This window comes from Mastigoproctus giganteus, chromosome 4 (assembly GCF_048544385.1).
Source record: "Mastigoproctus giganteus isolate SK-2022 chromosome 4, ASM4854438v1, whole genome shotgun sequence".
NCBI lineage: Eukaryota > Metazoa > Arthropoda > Arachnida > Uropygi > Thelyphonidae > Mastigoproctus > Mastigoproctus giganteus.
Genome location: NC_143578.1, coordinates 21,504,493 through 21,525,300, shown reverse-complemented (window position 1 = coordinate 21,525,300; position 20,808 = coordinate 21,504,493). Strand labels below are relative to the sequence as shown.

Here is a 20,808-nt window from a genome sequence, read left to right as displayed (position 1 = left end):
ATGAAAAAGGCTTCCATAAATGGTCTATCAAATACTGAAGGATGGTAATCTGGTCTTTGGTTTTACCTCGTTTGAAAACATCTGGTTTGAAAAGTCATATATCTTTGGAACCCCAAGCACGGATCCAATCTGCATGTGCAGATGAGGTTTCTATTCTAATGGAGATAATGGATAATATATATCATCACATATTGCTGGAATTTACAAGTACAGCTTAAGGAATATGATTGAAAATTCAGTCTTCCCATGGCATATTCAATGAATTACCGGGTGGAAGCTGCAGGAAGTGATCTGAACTTCATTTGTGCTGCGATACCATCTGACTATAACATTACTATACTTGGATGTGTTTTGCATCAGAAATGACAGAGAATGGTTCAGATAATTAACGAAATAGTTTCATAATTTTTTGGCCAATATGGATATATCAATTCTATATGAACAATATTTAATCAGTGAAAAATGTCTGTAATAACAGTAATTTTAGAGAATCATGTCAAAATCAACATATCTTAAATATAATTTTCAGAACTTATCACTACTACTATTTTCAATATTATGAGAATAGCAGCAATGGTATATAAATTTAGTTAGGATCAATAGAGATTTGTTTAAATCCAAAACATATAGATATTCAGGCAGTCTGATATCAGATATTTTTATATTTTGCCATGGATAAAAGGCAACTTTTAAGTACAGTACCACACCTAGTAGAGACCAGCCAGCACATTAATTCTCTGGCCTAAGAATATTTAATAATTAATCATATCCCAACTCCTCACCCAAAGAAAAGTTTTGAAGAAATCAAATGCAATTTGTTATGATTCCTCTAGTTCAAATAATGGGCATTAGAACTTGAGTGCTTCAAGAAAAATAAATTTATTAACTGCAATGAACAAAATTAACACAAAAAAAAAAAAAAAACTGGGAAGGAGGAACACAAAGATTTTAAAAATATTTTGTCTAGTCCTGTGTAGTGATCTCCTTTTATACAGTATGCTGCTTTAGCATGTGAAGATTAAAAATTAATATTTATAAAGCTAACACTTTAGGAAAAACTTTAAGATCAAGAATTATGAAGCTAACACACACATGGCAATTCACAATATCAAAAGATAAATATATCCTTAATGCATTCAAAATAAAGTAGCAAGGAAAAATATATGCTAAAAAAATAAACACACAAAAATACTATTATTTATTCAAGCACAGTTATTACTTTCACTGTTCTATTAGCATATATGGCCTTTTAAGATTTCTTAATTTTCACAAAGACCTTACACAGCTGTTTCTAGATTTTTATGTGCTTTAAATTCTTACAAAGATAAGACAAAACTTTTGTTTTAAAACTACAGTACTCCTTTTTAAGTGTTTTTTTTTATGAGGGGATATTAAGAAGTAATGCTGCTTATTGCATAACGTTTGAAGAAATAGAGATAAATAAATAAAAAAAAGCTGTCTTTAATTTCTTTTATCATTTTTTCAACATATCCTCCACTAAATTGGTACACACTGTCCACCACATAAGAAGTTTTTTTGTACACCATTCAAGTGCAATCCTTTTAATTGAGAGGTCAATTGTCTTTTCACCGCCACTTTAATGTCTTCATTGTAGTCATATCTGTTGCCTTGGAATTGTTCTTTACATTTTGGGACAAAATAAACTCAGTTGGAGCCAAAAGTGGGATATAAAAGAGGAGATGTAGAACTTCAAATCCCAGTAACAAAACTATTATCAATATTGCATTGCTGCAGTACTAGGCCTTTACTAGTTTCATGATTTTTTTTTTCATTGAGCTTGTTCAGTGTCTCATTGTATTGGACTAAACTGATTGTAGTCACTTCTGCCAAAAGTTCAATGTGGATAACACCGACAGAGAAACTCAACTGCACATTGTATTGCATGTTCAAAAGAGCTTCCATTTAGAAGTTTAAATGAATAACAAACAAAAAAAAAAAAAAAAAACCCACAAAGAAAAGCTAATGCACAAATAATAAATATAGACTATTAGCTATACAGAAAACCTAGAACTTGCAGTGCCACCTAGTGCTATGATTATGAACTAAAATTCATTACCTTTCAGCCAGGCCGCATATATTTTATGATGGTCTGTTATGATTTATAGTTATTATTTAGAGTTCTACCTATTCTTCTCCTTATTCTTGATTCAGAGTTTTCTTTACAAATTTAATAGCTTAGTGTAGTATCATCAATAAACCAATTAAATTGATTAATTTCCATTGTGAATCAAACTGTATTTAAACAGAAACCATTTCCCCGACTGGAGCAGCAAACAACGGGCACAAAGAAGGGGAAATCCTCCTACAAATTACAATCTAATAAAATGTGCCACTTGTGCAATGTTTGCACATCTTTCTGGAACAGGACAGGATACAGCCAAGGAGATGTCTCTGTGTGTGTGTGTGTGTACTTGTTCAGTTCAGAGTGTGTGTGAAGAAATCAGGTGCCAACTTAGTGTTCTGATGTGCATTTATAAGAATTTGAAGAGTAGGGTAGATGCCCTCGAAAGGATTAAAATGCATTAAAATGGACTCAATTTCTGCGAAGTCTAGTCATTCTGTGACAACTAAATGCTCTGCTTGCATTGTCACAATGGTGGGGTTGTTAGTAACCCTGGGTATAACCCCATGTGCAAGGCCTGAAATATGGCACCTAGATGACTGGAGATGACCACCCAGGTGTGAACCAACATAAGCAGGAATCCAGAGCATAGCTCTGGTGACCACCTCCCCAATCTCTTCCATCAAGCAGTACGATTGATATCTTTTGAGGATTATGATGGACATAATGTTGAGATCCAATCTTCCTTAGATTTTGAGGGTACGCCTCAAAAATGGTGTTCACATGCCGGCTGCTAGATAGTCCACCAAACCGAATCTATGGTAACTCTCTATGAGGCTTCCAGATAAGCTAGTGTATAATGCTGAAGCCTACTCTGCCATATAGTGACTGGAGGGAGTTCGGGGTGTGTAAGAAGGGGGGGGGGGCATTATAGAGTCCACGTTATGTCAAAGAGCTGGGTATATTCTTGCTGTGTGTATGGCATATCCAAAAGCTTCATTACTTCTGAATACGTATGAATAGTCAAATTAATAGAAGACACTTATCGGCAAACAAGCTCTTACCTCTCAAACACTTCTCATTCATTTTACAAATATATGTAGTCTCAGTTCCAATCTCAATGAAGTACACTTCCACTTACAGTCGGCCAATTTCCACCTACTTTTTCTGAGAGAACACCACACTGCTCATCTAAGTTGTCCAAATTATTTGCTGTACAATTCCTTTCGCTTCAAAGGTGGTACTTGTGCATGTGTTCACTCTGATATTCTCTGTCAGAGAGTCGGTAATTTGGAATCTCCTCTTTTTGATCTTCATTGTCTTAGAATCTCTCTACAACATTGTGTCAAATTCATCTGTTGCCTCTTATCATTCTCCCAACTCTTGGAGATTTTTTGACTCCCTCCCTTTGAAACTTGACTTTCTCCAGTCCAACTTTCCTAACAGTGGGGTAATTTTCCTTGGTGATTTTAATGCTCATGATTTCATCTGGCTTCCATTTTCTACTAACACAGACCCAGATGGTTGAGATGTTGAGGCTTTTGCAATTACTAATGACCTAGCACAGATTGTTTATTTACTCACCAGAATAAATACAAGCCACTTCTAACCACACAGCCAACACATGCTTGATCTTTTTCTCACAAACAACCCTTCTATACACAGTCATGGTGAATGGTCCTCAAGGCACCTCAGGTTCCATTCTCAACCTCATGTTAAGCATTACAAGAATGCAAAATTGGATGCTCTGCGAGATTCCTTTTCTTTTTTTCCTTGGTTGGATTACTGTTTCAAATCTTCTGATGTCAACATTTGCTCAGATCGTGTCAGTAAAATTATTCTTGCAGGGATAAAATCCAATATTCCACATTCCACCTTAAAACCTCACCCTTTAACTAAACCATGGTTTTCCAATAAATGTCCATAATGCAACTGGCTTACATCCAAATCTCTAGGTTCATTTTCTGCCTACACGAAATATCACAACAATTGTAAAGCAGTTGTTAATCAGTCCAAACCAGACTTTGAACAGGCTAAGAGATCTAGAAATCTTGCTTCTCGTTCAAATGGTAGTCGAGCATTCTGGTCTCTTGGCAAAGCTATTACCAGCAACTTTTTCTCATTTGTATTCCCAGTTGTCAAAAGTGGATAGTTCTATTGCCACCTCAGCTAAACATAAAGCTGACCTTCCAGCATCCTACTTTTCTTCTAACGTGTATTGATGAGCTTAGTCCACGTACCATTCCCAGTACACTCCATTCAATGCTTCCTGTGGTCTTCCATCAAAAGGATGTCAGAAGAATTCTGAATAGTGCTGATACCACAAAAGCTTAAGGTTCTGATGTTATTTCTACTATTGTTCTCAAAACTTGTACTTGGGCTTACTCCTGTTCTGTGTCCCCGTTTTACACTTTCTTATTCCACAGGTGTTTTCCCTTCTGCTTGGAAATTTGCTCATATCTAGCCAGTTCCTAAAAAGGGTGACAAATCACTTCCATCCAATTATCATCCCATTGCACTTAATTCTGCTATTCCCAAAGTAATGGAGAAATCTATTAACTGCAAACTCCTAAACTATTGAGAAACCTTCTATCTGATCAATGATCATAAGTATGAATTCTGTCAATGTCAATCCATTGGTAATTTTTTTTTTTTTTTTTTAAATGAAAATCCCAAACACGACAGGTATTAGAACCTATATTACTTAGTACTGTGCATGGGTTGGAGGTTGAGAAGACGAAAGATGATATTTGTTGACATCAGACTTGAACTTCTGTAGGTTGTAATTTTCAAAAAATATGTATGAAGGAAGGTTGTTCCAAAAAACGGCAGTTGAATGAATAAACGAGGAAGATGAAAAGTTGGTTCTGTGAGTTTGACATTGGACAATAAATGGATGTTGACTGGTGGCAGCACATATTCAGACTGTTTTAAAAGAGAGAACGTGAATTATAGAAGCCAATTCAGAAGAACAGTGCCCATGGAAGTATCTGTAGAAAAGGCACGCATCAGAAACAGTACGTCTATGAGAGAGAGTGGAGAGACTCTGTTAGAGATGAGTCATTAATTAACCCGACTGCCCTCTTCTGAATGGAATCTAGAAGCCTGAGTGAGGTTTCGGGGCACCGACCCAGATGTGGGAACAATATTCCGTGGTAGGGCAGATTTGTGATTTGTACAGAGTGAACAGCTGTTTGGAAGAAAAGTAACACTGAGAGCAAAAGCGAAAACAAATTTTTTTAGATGCAGAGGAAGCAATATTTGTAATGTGCTTGTGCCAAGAGAGATTAAAAGCCAGGGCAATCCCCAAAAGAGATATATCATCTTGCCTATAAATCGAGTGTCACCAAAGATAAGCATAGGAGAAGAATACTTTTTGCAAGTTATAAGATAGGACTGAGTTTTAGAAGATTTGAAATCAACTAAGTTGTCTTTGCCACACTGGAGAATTACCGGGAGATCAGCATTTAAGGAATTGGTAGCGGATATTCGAGAAGTTGAAGCTGATTGAGCAGGGCAAGGTTTCTCAAAATGGAAAGTGGAAAGCAATGTGCTATCATTGGCAAAACTATGAATGGGATTTCTAGTCAATGGAAGAAGGTCGTTAATATACAAGAGGAGAAGAGTGGGGGAAAGAACTGAACCTTGGGGGGGACACCAGCATCAGTGAAGAAGTTAGAAGACAGAAAGCCATCTACCATCACCCTCAGTGAGTGGTCAGCGAGAAAACTGGATAACCAATAAAAACAAACAGTTGGCAAACCATAAGATGGAAGCTTGTTTAGAAAACCTTTATGACAAACACGATTGAAAGCCTTTGAGACGTCAAGAGCAACTGCTTGTGTTTCGCCAAACTTTTCCATTGAATTTGTCCATAAATTGTCCAAATAATTGAATAGAAGTGCACTGTTGAGAAAGAAGGCAGAAGCCTTTGAAAGCTTCAGTTATTTTAGCGCTTTTAATCTAGTATATTTTATTGCATTTTAATTCAGTATTTTATTACCATTTTATTTGTACATTCACTGTAAACTACATTTGTTTTATTCTATCTTAATTCAGTATTTTATTATCAGTAACATTTTATTTGTATAATCACATTTATTTTGTTTGATCTACTGTAAATTTATTGTAAATTTAAATATAAAGCTTTTTAAGATTTTGGTTTTCGTTTTTACTTCAATGGTTGGTGAGAAACGCTAAAAAATCATAGTATGAATATACCCAACCCCAGAGGCCTATTTGAAGAACTGGGTAACATAAGCCAGAATATCACCAGTGGATCAACACTAATGGAATCCATACTGGCAATTGTTGATTAGACGGAAGTTTCTAGATAGTTTAAGAGTTGGCAGTTAATTGACTTCTCCATTACTTTAAAAAGAATAGAAATAATTGCAATGGGATGATAATTGGATGGTCGGGATTTGTCACCCTTTTTAGGAACTGGCTGGATATGAGCAAATTTCCAAGCAGAAGGAAAAACACCTTTGGAATAAGAAAGTGAAAAAAGGTGGCAAAGTACAGGAGTAAGTTCAGGAGCACATGTTTTGAGAACAAGTGGAGAAATACCCTTAGGACCTGTAGCTTTCTTTGCATCAAGATTCGTCAAAATCCTTCTGACATCCTCTTGACGTAAGACTACAGGAGGCACTGAATGGAGCATGCTGGGAATGGTGGCAGGTGTTTTACCGAGATCATTAATACATGAGTTGGAAGAAAAATGGGATGCTAGCAGGTCAGCTTTATCCTTGGCTGAAGTGACAATGTAACCATCTGGTTTTGACAGAGGTGGGAGCAGAGATGGGCAAAAGTTGCGGCCAATAGCTTTGGAAAGAGACCAGAATGCTCGGCTACCATTAGGGCAAGAAGCAAGTTTTCTACTTTTAGTCTGGTCAAAATCTAGTTTGAACTAATTAATAACTGCTTTACAATTGTTGCAAGCTCTGGTGTAGGCAGAAAATGAAACTGAAGAATTGGAAACAAGCCAATTACGATATGCAACATTCTTCTCTTGAACTAGCACATTTATTGGAAAAACCATGGTTTAGATAAAGGACAAGATTTTAAGGTGGAACGTGGAATAAAGGATTCCATTTCTACAAGAATAATTTCACTGACACGATCTGAGGAAACGCTGACATCAGGAGTTTTGAAACAGTAATCCGACTAAGGAAAAGAAGAAATGAAATCTCGCAGGTCATCCCATTCTGCATTCTTGTAATGCCAAACAACATGAGGTTTGGAGCAGGGATAAGGAGGTAATTATCCCATTGTACAATCCATGGTTAGGCTGCATCTTGAATATTGTATACAGGTCTGGAGGTCTCACTTTAGGAACAATATAGATCTGCTGGAATGGGTGCAGAGAAGAGCAACCAGACTGATGAAGGGAACAAAAGGGTACTCTTACATAGAAAGGCTTTAGTTCTTCAAATTGCAGTGTGTGGAGACGAGGCATCTGTGGGGAGATCTGATTGAGGTGTTTAAAGGCTTAGATGGATCGAGTGAGCTGAATGTTAATGGTATTCTTCCTCTTTCTGAGACTATACACATGAGGAGACAAATTCAATTGAGGAAGGATGGTTGCAGGACTGATGTGCAGAAGTTTGCCTTAAGCCAGAAGGTGGATGAATGTCAGGACATGCTTCAATCTCTTTTTGTAGAAGCAGATGGTTTGAATAAATTCAAGGAAGAACTAGACAAATTGTTGTATGGTATGGATTGGTGAAATGTGTAATTTTATTAATTATTATTATTTTTTTGCTAATGCTACATAAGCTTGCTTTCTTGTATCATCTGCCACAACTATTAATTCATTTATCAATACAATATGACCTTCATTGCTTTCTATAGTTGTGTATGTAGTTCAAATATAATTTTACATTTAACTATATTTGAATAACAGCCGACTATCTTCATTCTCCACAAGCATATCTGATCAGTTCAGTCCACTGAACTGATCGGAATCCGATCAGTCCACTGAACTGATCGGATCTGGACTTTAACAGAGTTCATATTATGAAGAATGTATGATATAGTTTTCAAATTAGTACTTTTGTTTGCATTTATGAATAATACTAATCTTTTGGGGAAGAAATCATTATTGAATGCCTTCAAGGCAAACTTTTCTAAAGTGAGAGGCCACATGTGATAACATGACTATTTCCTGTTTCATGTTAAAAATTTGCCAAAAGTCACCTATAACATAGACTTCCACACCATATCAGACAAATTTATATCAACTAATTTGTTAATGAGCCAAGAAGAACAAGAAGAAGAAGAGTGTATTATTATCACACTTCATGTAGACTGTAACAAATTTTTTCTACCTGATCATCAGTGATGTCTGGTGATCAGGTATCGTGTGGTTGGCCTTTGACAGGCACAAGATATCAATTAGCATAAATCATCAGAAGAGACATGGGATGAAGAGAGAGATAATGATTTGCAATGCACTCATATCATCTTATTTATGTCATGGCTGGTCCCAGACACATTGTCTAAGCTAGTTTTGATTATTTTGCAAGAAGAGCTCCAATTAACCTTTCAGGTAAAAAACTGGCATGTGCCAAATAATTTCCAACACCCATCCTGTTAACTGTGATAAACCACAGACTCCCCTCCAAACACAATGTCCTTCTTTACCTACATGTTGACAACCAAACAACTCTGTATAGAGACACCTCCCTGGAAAACCAGGCAAATCAATATGTGATTTGTGGCTACATCACATCCATGAAGAAAATGAGGTATATTAGATAACAGACACACTGCTAAGGGGAGTTTTAAAAGAGAAAGGCCCAAGTCTATGCTAGCAGTAATCTGAAAAATGACTTCCTTCCAAATTCTATTCCAAAATGTAAGATATAACAAAATTGATGAGGTTGAGAAGTTTCTTCCTGTCCAGAGTACAGAGGTGGTATACCTAGCAGAAACTTGGCCTGACCAATAATCAAAACTGTCATCTGGGTGACCTGCAGGTTATTAAATGGCCTGTACCTCCAGGAAAACGTTGAGAGGACACTGTTGTGTCCTCTGCAAGGAGCAAGTTTACTCCCTGATTAATTCTATGTCAAACCAAATTGACTTAGAAGCAAAAGCAATCTCCTGCATATTGCCACTGTGTGCCGTCCATTAGTTCAAAGTTCTCAAACAACAGATGAGATCCTTTGTGGGTGAACAATCCTCACAAACTGATGAGCCACCATGTTTATGGAGACTAATATTCCTCCACTTCTTCAGAATCTGAAGTAGAGATCCCATAGCAGACTGAGTGCCCTTGAGTTACAAATGATTAATTAACCCACCAAAGTAAAATATATTTGACTATGCATCTGCCTCAATTACGTATCAAGTGGAGGACCTATCATGCCCTATCAGCATGATTTTGGTCCAATCATCACCCCATAATCCTCTGCCTACAAATGGATGTTCCAGCCACTGGAAACAACAGAATAAAAATTTAGCTAAGCCAAATACAAGGCTCAAGGCCAGATCTAAGAGATGCACCTATGTAGTTAGTTCCATTCTCTGACAGGTGATGGAAAATCGTGACCCTGGCCCTGGAATAGAACTAACTAAATAGGCAATATCTGTTTTTCAGTATGCTGCAACAATGGAGTGTGGATCATAGATCACTTAAGAGCCTGGAACCTATCTCTATCTGAGAATTTCAGAGCAAAAGAGGAACTTCACAAAAGATAGAAGAAATCAGATTTTGTCTCCACATGAATTGCATTCTCCTGTGCCAGGACATTTTTCATTGGGAATAAGGAGGCAGCTATTAAGCTACATTTGAAGATTATCCTCAATATAGGAAAACCATTTTAAAAGAACCAGTCACAAAATGCCATCAACTCCCTTGACAGTAGCAGCAGGCTTGATCACTTAATGAGGTTCTCAGCTCAATCAGGAGTCTCTAGGTCAATGGAATTCCCTGATAAGCTGATCTCAGTTGACTCCAACAGCTCCATTGAAATTATTACAAGGTTCAACTAATTTGTGCAATAAACAGCCTACTCACCATGGCTACAACTGGAACTGATGAGATTGCTCAGTTTACACTGAAATGGCTTAGAGGCCTTGTTGATATACAACACAGGTAGAAGTAATAGAGGTAAGATGTATATCTACACATTGATATATCATGTTGATATACCTAGTTTGTGTATTGTTTATGTGCATTTTGTGCCTGCATGACTGATTTTAGTTTACCATTGTAGGTACAAGTTTCGATTTCCGTTTTTTTAAAATGGGCTCAAAGCAATCATGAGTCAGCTAGTGCTAATGTGAAAAAGGTGAGGTAGGAAAAACTTGTAACTGGAAACTAAATTAGACATTCTTGAAAGGCTGGATTAAGTGCTAAATATATATAATAACAATAATTATTATAAATCAACAGGGATTACCTTTATTTTAGATATAGGAAGCTTCTTTTCCAACTCGCTAATAATTCTTGAGGATGGCGATATCTATTTTGTAAAGCAGGTGGGACATCTTCCCCACTGTCAGAACCGTAGTGTTCAGACCCCACGGTCTGAACAGTGGGGAAGATGTCCCACCTGCTTTACAAAATAGATATCACCATCCTCAAGAATTATTAGCAAGTTGGACTAGGAGAGTTGGAAAAGAAGCTTCCTATATCTAAAATAAAGGTAATCCCTGTTGATTTATAATATAATAGAATATAGGAATTATCGAGCACTTAATAGCTCTCAATTATCAAATAACAATAATGTAAATAAAGTACATATACATATAAGGTTCTTAAATTTAAGGTAGTTTTCTTGCATTCTCTTGAACATATACTGTATTTATGTATTTGAAGTTTTCCGCTATAAGCAGTTAAAATTATTTACACTATTTTTGGATAAATTTTAAATTTATCCCACATTTAATGCAGATTCACTTGCCATTCTATTTTTATGGCCCCAATTAAGAGCACTAAGTGTGTGTGTGGTGGGGGGGGGTGATGCCTGTACTCAGTAATACAGTAAATGCTGCACTGCAGAGATTGGAACCTCCACATTTATATCAAGGGAATATGGGCTGTATGTTGTAATGGGCAAACATGGAAATTTTAGCTGCATCTGCACTCACAATAACCCAAATGGCAGAGGCTGGTATATTCTATAAAGATGTAATAGAATGACTGTAACTAATGAATTCCATTCTCAAGTCTCAAATCCAATCAATTCTTGGTGCACATCTCTAAAAGACAGATATTCAGATCAGTTTCTGCCCACACAAATACCAGGATACATATAACTAATAGATGAGGACCTCCATAAGTTTTTTGTGGACAAAAAATAGAATTGGAAAAACCTGTGAAGTGACTGTGAATCACTAGAAACTTATGGATTGTTACCACTGCTGTAGAATGGGTGCATACTTCAGTCACCAGGCTGCCCAGCATAAGGGAAACTCATTAGTCTTGTGCTTTTACCTGTCTCACACAGACACTACACGATTCAAGGCTATTTGGAATCTGCATTAGGTTTCAAGTATACAATAAAGAACACTTCTTGTTGAATGTATTTCAGCAGAGTAATTTCACCACGTTTGCCATATATTGGCTAATAAGGCATGGAGCTAGACAGTCAAAAGTAATTCAAAGCTGTCCCAGGAGTTATATAGCACCTGGGACAGCCTTGAATATATCAGAATAATTCAAAATTGGTTTCCATAATTTATTAATTTTTCACAATACTGAATGATAAAATATAGACCAGAAGAGTATTATACATAAATCAATGATTTACAAAAAAAAATAAATAAATAAATAAATAAACAGAATCTATTTACAGAATTTCCAGCATAGGCACAGAACAGGAAATTAAAAATTATGAAAATCAGTAAATCGGTTATTAGTAACAATGAAACATAAAAAGAAAGTTTAATTGTGAAATCAGTCATTTCAAAAACATCACGTCACATTTCTCAAACTGAATAGACAGAGAACGATATGCTGCTGTTATTACTGGAGGTTTTACGGCACAATGGCAGCTAAAGGTCATTATGCACAAGAATGATATGCATTATTTTTATGGTGATGCTTGGATTTGTTTCATTAATAGTCATTGCACACTCAAAAACTCCAATAATTAATTTTTGAAAAAAATGTAACATGTTTTTGAAATGATTATTCAGTTGAACTTAACATTAATTTAATTAGAGGAAAACAAATATTTCCCTATTTTATTTTACACAAAATTAAACATTTTAAAAAGCAAGTCTGCACTCATAGGAAAGCAATGAAACAAATTTATTTAGAGCAAAAAAAAAAAAAAAAAGGCCAAAAGACAAAATTAGATTTCATAAAATAGTTTTTAAGCATATTTTGACCTATGATGCTGAGGGCTGGGTAAGAAAAAAAAAATAAATAAAAATAAATCAAAACCTAGAGAATGATAATTTAAGAATAAATGTAACTAATAGATGAAAACAATGGCAAGGCCATATATGGGGAAATAAGAAAAAAAAAAAAAAAAAAAAAAACATGGTTGTTGTTATTTGGTTTTAAGGAGCATTAGCAACTAAGGCCATATTGCTCCGGCGATATGCGATGGTCATTCCCTGACCTTTCTGCACCCTCCGTATTTGGTGGTCATGGGCTCGAACCCTGGTCTAATCAAGAAGCGCGTGCTATGCACTGCTGCTCCTGCCCACCTGGCAGGTAACATGGATCATAGATCCTTTAAGAGCCTGTTGAAACCTATCCCTGTCTGAGAATTTCAGAGCAAAACAGGAACTTCACAAAGAATAGAGGAAATCAGATTTTGTCTCTATGTGAATTGCATTCTCCTGTGCCATTGGGAATAAGGAGGTAGCTATTAAGCTACAATATAGGAAAACCATATTAAAAGAACCAGCCACAAAGTGCCATCAACTCCCTTGACATTAGCAGTGGGCTCGATCAGTCAGTGAGGTTCTCAGCTCAATCAGGAGTCTCTATGCCAAAATATCCAATCAAAGGTGAAAAGGTTAAGGTAGTAGTAATACTAGTAATGGCAAATGATGAAAGAAAGAAAGAAAGAAAGTAAGCAAGTTTATATAGTATCAGCAAAAAAAAAAAAAAAACTTTACCCGTCCAGTTCTCCCTTGAATTTTTCAACCACTTCCACAAAAATAGATGGACGCCTGTTCAACAATCAACCACCGACCAGCTGAAGACAAACTTTCACACATCTAAACTACAACCATCCTTCCTCAACTTGAATTTATGTTCCCTCATGTCAGTCTCAGCAAGTGGACGAACACTATTAACATTCAACTTACTCAATCCAGTCAAGGCTTTAAACACCTCAATCAGATCTACCCACAGGCACCTGGTCTCAAGATGCTGCAATTTACAGATGTGAGGCCTTTCTAGGTAAGAGTACCCCTTTGTTCCCTTCACCAATCTGGATGCCCTTCTCTGCACCCATTCCAGCAGGTCTACATCCTTTCTAAAGTGAGGCCTCCAGGTGTATATACAGTACTCAAGATGTGGCCTGACTATGGCCTTATACAAAGGGATAATCACCTTCTTATCTCTACTAGCAAAGTTTCTGTATATCATTGACAAAACCCAATGAGCTGTCCTGGCAGCATGTCGGCACCGTTCAGAAAATTTCATGTCTTACTGTACAGGTTTTCATTTCATTCACAGTTGATAAGTTACTCTGGGGTTACTGCTACCCATATACAGTACCTTGCATTTGTCAATGTTAAACTTCAACTGCCATTTCTCAGCCCATTGACCCAATTTTCCCAGATCTTGTTGTAGTTGCTCACCCTGATGACTGTCACTAACCACCATGCCAACCTTTATATCATCTGCAAACTTAGACATTAAACTTGATAAATCTTCATCAACATGGAAGAAAACAATGAATAGTAGGCTGATAGTACTATTACTATCACACAGTGTGCTTTTTTTTTTGCCAACCCTGTTTTTATCAACTGATTCTCAACCTGTACATGTGACATAGTGACAAATGCCCTGTGTCACACCCTGTTGCAGCAGTAATATTAATTAGGAAGCAGCTCCTATACCACTTTCTTCCTCACCCTTTTTTGTTGTTTATATACAGGATGTCCAGGCTAGAGGTATCCAAAAATACACACACATCTCAGCATCTATAAGATGTATTAAAATAATTTTTTTGTTATTATACAGAGTAACTCACCAAGTTTTCATGAAGGTTAGTAAAGTTCAATATGGGCACCTTTTGTAGCTTGACAGATGTCAAAACGATATTCCAGCTCTTGCCAAGTGTTTTCCAGCATATGACGTGTTATTAGAGCAACTGCTTCAACAATACATTGTTTCAAATCATCCAAATCCCGAACTTTTCTCTGGAACACACAGTCTTTAATAAAGTCCCATGCTTTTTTTTTTTTTTTTTTTTTTTTCATAGTCATATCTATGAAAAAAAAAAAAAAAAAAAAAAATGGACCGATGAAGCTATTTTTGTGCACTCCTAACCAGACATTGACTTTTGGTGTGTCGCTTTCATTTTCGATCACTTGGTGAGGATCCTCTATACCCCAAAAGCGGCAAAATGTGACGAAAAAAATCTTGGAGAGATTTCCTATCGACTGTTGCTATCTTTTGAGAAAATATAATGAGTGGTTCTCACATTATAAGCCATTATTTTTGGATACCTCTAGCCTGGACACCCTGTACATACAAACAAGATCTAATCCAAATCTTTTCTTGTTGAGATCTGAGCTGATTCCTGGTTGCAAAATAGCCAGCTAAACAAATACCAACATAAAACTACACAAACCATGCTAATGCACATCGACTGGCTTTACAGGATATTGTACTTCAACACAAAGTAATATGGCAGAAATGAATGTGTGTTAGAGAATTACTCCACATAAACCCGATTCACGTCAGGTGGGGTATGTACCTACCCCAACTGGGTTCAACAAATAAATTTTATAATTTTTACTCTGTCTAGAGAGCTGAAAATTGTTATAGCTGGAGCGAGAACTGTTTTCTTTGATTGTTCCTATTTAAATACACACACATCTCCATTTCTATTCAATTTCATGCAAACAACAGAAATGTGACATCAAGTTTGCATTTTTTTATACCCCCGCCCTAACTAGCCTAGGGCTTATGAAATACGATACTTCATTCGTTTGTTGTTTTAGAGAGAGAGCATATGCCTCTGTTTACAGAGGGGAGTTTTGTTTATAGAGCGAAGCACGAGAACGCTTCAGTCCGGCATTGCATCAGTTCTCTGTACAGCTTTACCAAAAAAAAAAAAGACAAATGGAAGCTACTGCTTTGTTGCCATAAGAAACAATAAATAAAACAAAACAGTAGTAACAATTGTATCTGAAAAGCGAAAAGATCATATTTCCTTTCTTCAATGTGTATTGCACCTACTAACAGAAAATCAAGGAAATTCATCTATTGGAAGCCACAATGGAAACAGAAAAACTGGTGTAAAACTGATAACACTGCAATGCACATTTGATAAAAAAAAAAGTTTGCTCTATTGTAATTGTTTTTAGGGAACAATATCAGAAAAGCACTTTCCTGGATGTATACAGACACTCCTCTACTTACGTACAAACGACTTACGTACAACTCACAGATACATACAAAGCTGTTGTTATGTTTGGTTATAAGAATCAATTTTGAATGCCTTCGTGATATTTTTCTGAAGCAGAAATTTCTGGAGGTCACTACCATAAAACAATTAAAAACAATTAGCAGTTTCCGGTTTATTGGGCTTTTCTGTTAGTGAAATGTATTAAAAACGGGTAGTAAACTCGATCTTATTGCATTTGCGACGATACTGATAGCTGGAATTCTGTGGGTTTTTACGTTACGGTATTATGGTGAAATGAGTTCGCCTTCACTGAAATCTTCCATCATATAAAACACATTAATAAATTTTCAGAATCTTCTCTTCATTCTTATTTTTTTAGCTTTGTAAAATTATTACTCCGTATCTCACTTGTGCATATCGTCTTAGTTGCAATTTGTGCATGCCGTGTTCTTTGTTATTGACTGCTTATTTTCTTACTGTTTTAAATTTTACAACCAAAAAAAAAAAAAAGTCAGCGAACAGAAATAAATTAGTTACAGTATTAATTATGCACGTAAGCATAAATTTATTTTTATTTTGCTATCCCGTGGGAAATATTCTTCCGATTTTCATGCATCATTTAATTTTGTTAATTGGAGGAAGTGAAGTGTAAATTTGTGTTCTATATCTTTACTTTTATAGCCTGTGGATAATATTTCTCCTATTTTAGCTTATTAGAATAGCCGTTTAATACAATTAAAATTCAGTTCGCAAACGTGATTACAATGACCGACACTTACTACATATCGTACTGTACTGTACTGTACATGTATTTTGTATCTACAAGACAGAAGTTGAACTTATGTCAAACTTCTGTCTTTTAGTTGTATGTAAAAATGGACTTACGTACATGAAAAAAATCCGATTAAGTACGTAAGTCAAGGAGTGCTTGTATTTGACCTTCTAAAGATATTTCAAGAAAATATTTCTATTGATAGCTGCATTATAAACTTCAAAAACTGGTGTGCAAAAGAAGAAAAAAAAATCATCTGCTATGAATAATGGATTGTTTTTTGAAATATGTATTGTTCACTAAACTGCAATATTTTCGAACAATACAAAGCTAAAGGATTACGGCTAACGAGCTGTTCAAAAAGTATTGTTAGAAAATATTTCCTTAGTATGCATTGATAATGCTAATGATGTAAGCCTGACCAGCCAATTATGGCTCCATGTGTGTTGATTCGTTTTAGCCAGCAACACCATGATGACGTGCGAAATTCAAACGAATGCAGTAATGCGTTACATAATCAAAGTGAACAACAACTGTTTTTTGCAGTCATAATTACATCAAATGATATGTGATCGTACATTTTTGCTGTTTTCAAGTGAATTAATAGTTTTTTCTGCAATTTAAAGCTAGGAAATAAAAAAAAAAAAAAAAAAAAAACACTTCTGTTTATGCATATTGAGTTTCAATTTTGTAAATTGAGTAGAAATTATGGAAATGATTAGTTTTTTTCAGGGGGGCAATTTTCAAGTTAGGGTTAAAAATTAAGGCTTAGGGGGCGAAGCAACGACCGGATTAAGGATATACATACAGACATACCACAACATGCTACAACCACTAGGTATAATAGGCTTAGTGATGACAGCTTGTAATTTTATTATAATTTAATGTAATTTTTATTATAATTACAATTTTTAATACAATTTTATAACAATAAAAGAATATTTATTACCTACGGCCACTTGCATCATTCAAACTACTGCTCCTTTTCCTTTGAGCAGAATCATCATTCATTCCCTGAGTGACAGTACTATTTTCTTCAAACTGAAGGAAAATGTTGGCACGAAGTCCCTACAAAAATATAAATATTTTTAAGCACTGAATAAAGTAGCTTCTAAAAATAATAACTATAACTGAAAGTAAAAAGTTCAGGTAAAACAAAAAAATTTAATAATTATGCACAGAAGTAAACAAATTTGAACTTTTTTTTGTAATATATATATATATATATATAAAATTATTTTTATGTGTAGAATATAGTAAGTACACATATAAGTATATGTATCTATATTGGTCAGAAACCTCATTTCCACAGGACCTTATCCTATTCAGATATATAGACGACCTCATAGTGATCAACTGCCCGAATTTCATCCAGGATTATGGACATTTATACCCCAACGAACTTGTACTAGAAAGAACAAACAATTCTGATACAGCAGCCCATTTTTTGGATCTAGACATCAAGTTAAAAAATGGTATAACCTCCATCAATTTGTACAACAAACGTGAAGCATTCAACTTTAGCATAGTAAACTTTACACAATGGAATTCCAATATTTCCAAACAGGTACATGCTAACGTTATCCTAGTACAATGCATCAGAATAGCAACCATATGCAGCGACAAAACAACAGCTATTGATAACATCAGAATATTATACAGTAAACTGACCAAAAATCTTTTTCCTATTGCATATCTGCGCCATCATATCAATAAAGCCCTTAACATATTAAGGCACAAGAACCTAATAGATATTAATATAAACAGCATTATTGACTTATAATTATTCCCATACGCATCAAGTATGTATATAGTATAAATACAATACACTAGGCCTCTTTGGTGTCTTACAGTCTGGAAAACTCGTACCCACCGATTGGCCTAACACAGTGTATTTATCTTGTAATTATCTTGTAATTATTTTTAAGCCTATCTTGATTTATTTATTTAATCGTTAATTGTGATTTGATTGTAACTTAAATGTACACAATTACACTTTTAACACAACTGACTTAAATACATGATGCACTAACTCTCGGACATTCATTCAGGGTCCTAACTATAGGAACGGGTTTGCAACCCCGAATTACCCTAGCTCAACTACATATTTCTAATTTAATCATCTTTTTACTTTACTAGATTCTATATTTTATGCTCTGTGCGCCATTAGTTTACCGAACGCTATACCAGAGCACTATTTTTCCTACTATACCCAATCTATTTTTTTGCCTTAACAAAGTTTAGCTGCCTTCTACTGCTACTTTGTCAGCTATTATATTTCTTAGCTATCCTGGGTGTTTGAGCATCATGTACTTAATCTTAGCCTAGCGCAGCTCCACCGCCTATGTGAATTCATTACATAATATACAGACACCAAAATTCGTCTAACGCTTGGCGCCGCTAGCGTATCTACGCATATATACACGGGTTAGCCTCCGGCACAGTCTTTTCTGTCAACACGACCAGTAGCGGCAAGTGCTTGTCATTCGGTCACTCCTTTCCTTTGTCTTCGCCTATTTCACTTTCATAGCGGTCTACTTACTTCTGTAAGGTCATCCATGTTCTGTATGTAATACTTTAGTAACACATAATAGTTTTGCATAACTTGATTTTAATTATTTATTCAAAATTTGTATTTAAAATTCTTTTTAGATTTTACCACGTGGTTTCTTACACGTGTTCTTTGACATACAGAACATATCAGAAACAGAAGTAAGAGTAAGAGTATTGCTGTCCTTTTCATAATTTTGGTGGATGACCTCTGAAGAAGACACAAAAATTATGAAAGATACTGCAATGCTATTTCTACCTTGGTCGTTGTTTTTTCAAAATTTGCTTTTTGGTTCTTTTCATTTTATATCGTTACACTTATTTTCTTTTCCTTTCTTCCACCCTTTGTTCAACACATATATCGCTCCCAGGGTACACCGTATTTTCATTAGTAGCATTAGTTAAATTCGATACTTATATGTATACTTACTATATTCTACACATAAAAATAATTTTATGTATACATTATGGTTGTAGGGTACCTTTGCGCTTGCAGTGTCCCTGATCCATAATTCATATTATCACAATTCTAATCCATCTAAATCTTAATTTTCTTCCCCCACACATACCATACAGCTTCTCTATTTATTTTTATTTTTATTATTCGTAATTATATATATATATATATATATATATATATATATATATATATATAAAAATAGCTATGCTAAAATAAAACCATTACAATGAGATGATGAACATAAGCAAAGTACTGGCATGTGGTTTTTATTATGAATTTTATTTGTTTATTTTTTTAATTAGATAGTATGAATCAGAGCTGTAATGCTCAATATGTTCTACATTGATATTAATATTTGTAAAATTATAAGAGGAGTACCTCAATATAGTACGTAGAACACTTCAGTAGAACACGGAAGTGTTCTGCGTACTATATTGAGGTAAACTCTTATTATTTTACAAATATATTTTTTAATGCAAGTTGTGTGACTGTACCTACATTTTATATGCAATGATTTTTTTTAGATTTGAAATAATAACATTATTTAAAGGACAGTAAACATTTATTCATCAATAAAATATCATACTCTTATATTATGTAGAAATGATAAAACTAAATAAAAATAAAATAAAAATTTTATTTTTAAAAACCATTTCACACCTCCTTGTGAAAACTAATCATCTAGTCACTCATCATGGTTAGGTCTTACCTGCCTATTTATTTATATCCTGATGAAAACTTGCACATTGTTCATTAGTTAGAGCCCCCCCCCCCCCAAAGCACATCTTAAGAGACATCTGGCAGCCAAAATTTTGACAATTACACAATAATTCTGTCAGCAGTTTCTTGCTGATTACATCCTTCCTATTGCTCAGACTACAGGAAGGGAGCAAAAATTCAAATTCAGGTAGAATGGTTGCAGGATAGCTGTGCAGAAATTTGTTTGCAGTCAGTAGGTACTGGATTGTTGGAAGACACTTCCATTTGATGGGTAGCTTGAATAAATGCAAGTAACACCTAAACTAACTATTAGAGAGGATGGACAGTTGATATGGGAAGTTTATTTTTTGGCTGATTCTATATAAGCTTGCTTCCTTGCATTATCTGCCACTGCTAATATCAACACCATGACCTAAGGATTTAAAAGACTGCCATATAGCTAACTAAATAGGGTTCACTTTTTGAATGAAACTGCATCATTCAATATTTTTCTAATCTGCAATCTGACAAAGTTTCCTTTTTTGCATTTGGACCTACTAATTTTCCATTAAATACCCTATATTTCAGCAAATAAGTTAACTTATTTATTCATTTATTTTCTTGTTTTGAAAATTCATGATTAATCACATAATCACCATATAAAAGTTGACCCCTTTTTTATAGTCATCTT

General features: G+C 35.1%; 1 protein-coding gene across 2 annotated transcripts in view; it reads right to left on the bottom strand.

Annotated features, from left to right (window-relative positions):
• gig (TSC complex subunit tuberin) overlaps positions 1–20,808 on the bottom strand; it is a 613,633-nt gene that overhangs the window by 204,675 nt on the left and 388,150 nt on the right. For both annotated transcript variants that reach the window (XM_090372592.1, XM_090372593.1), the window contains exon 26: positions 17,358–17,476. In XM_090372592.1, coding sequence (XP_090228718.1) covers positions 17,358–17,476 — 119 coding nt within the window. The remainder of the gene's footprint in view (positions 1–17,357; positions 17,477–20,808) is intronic.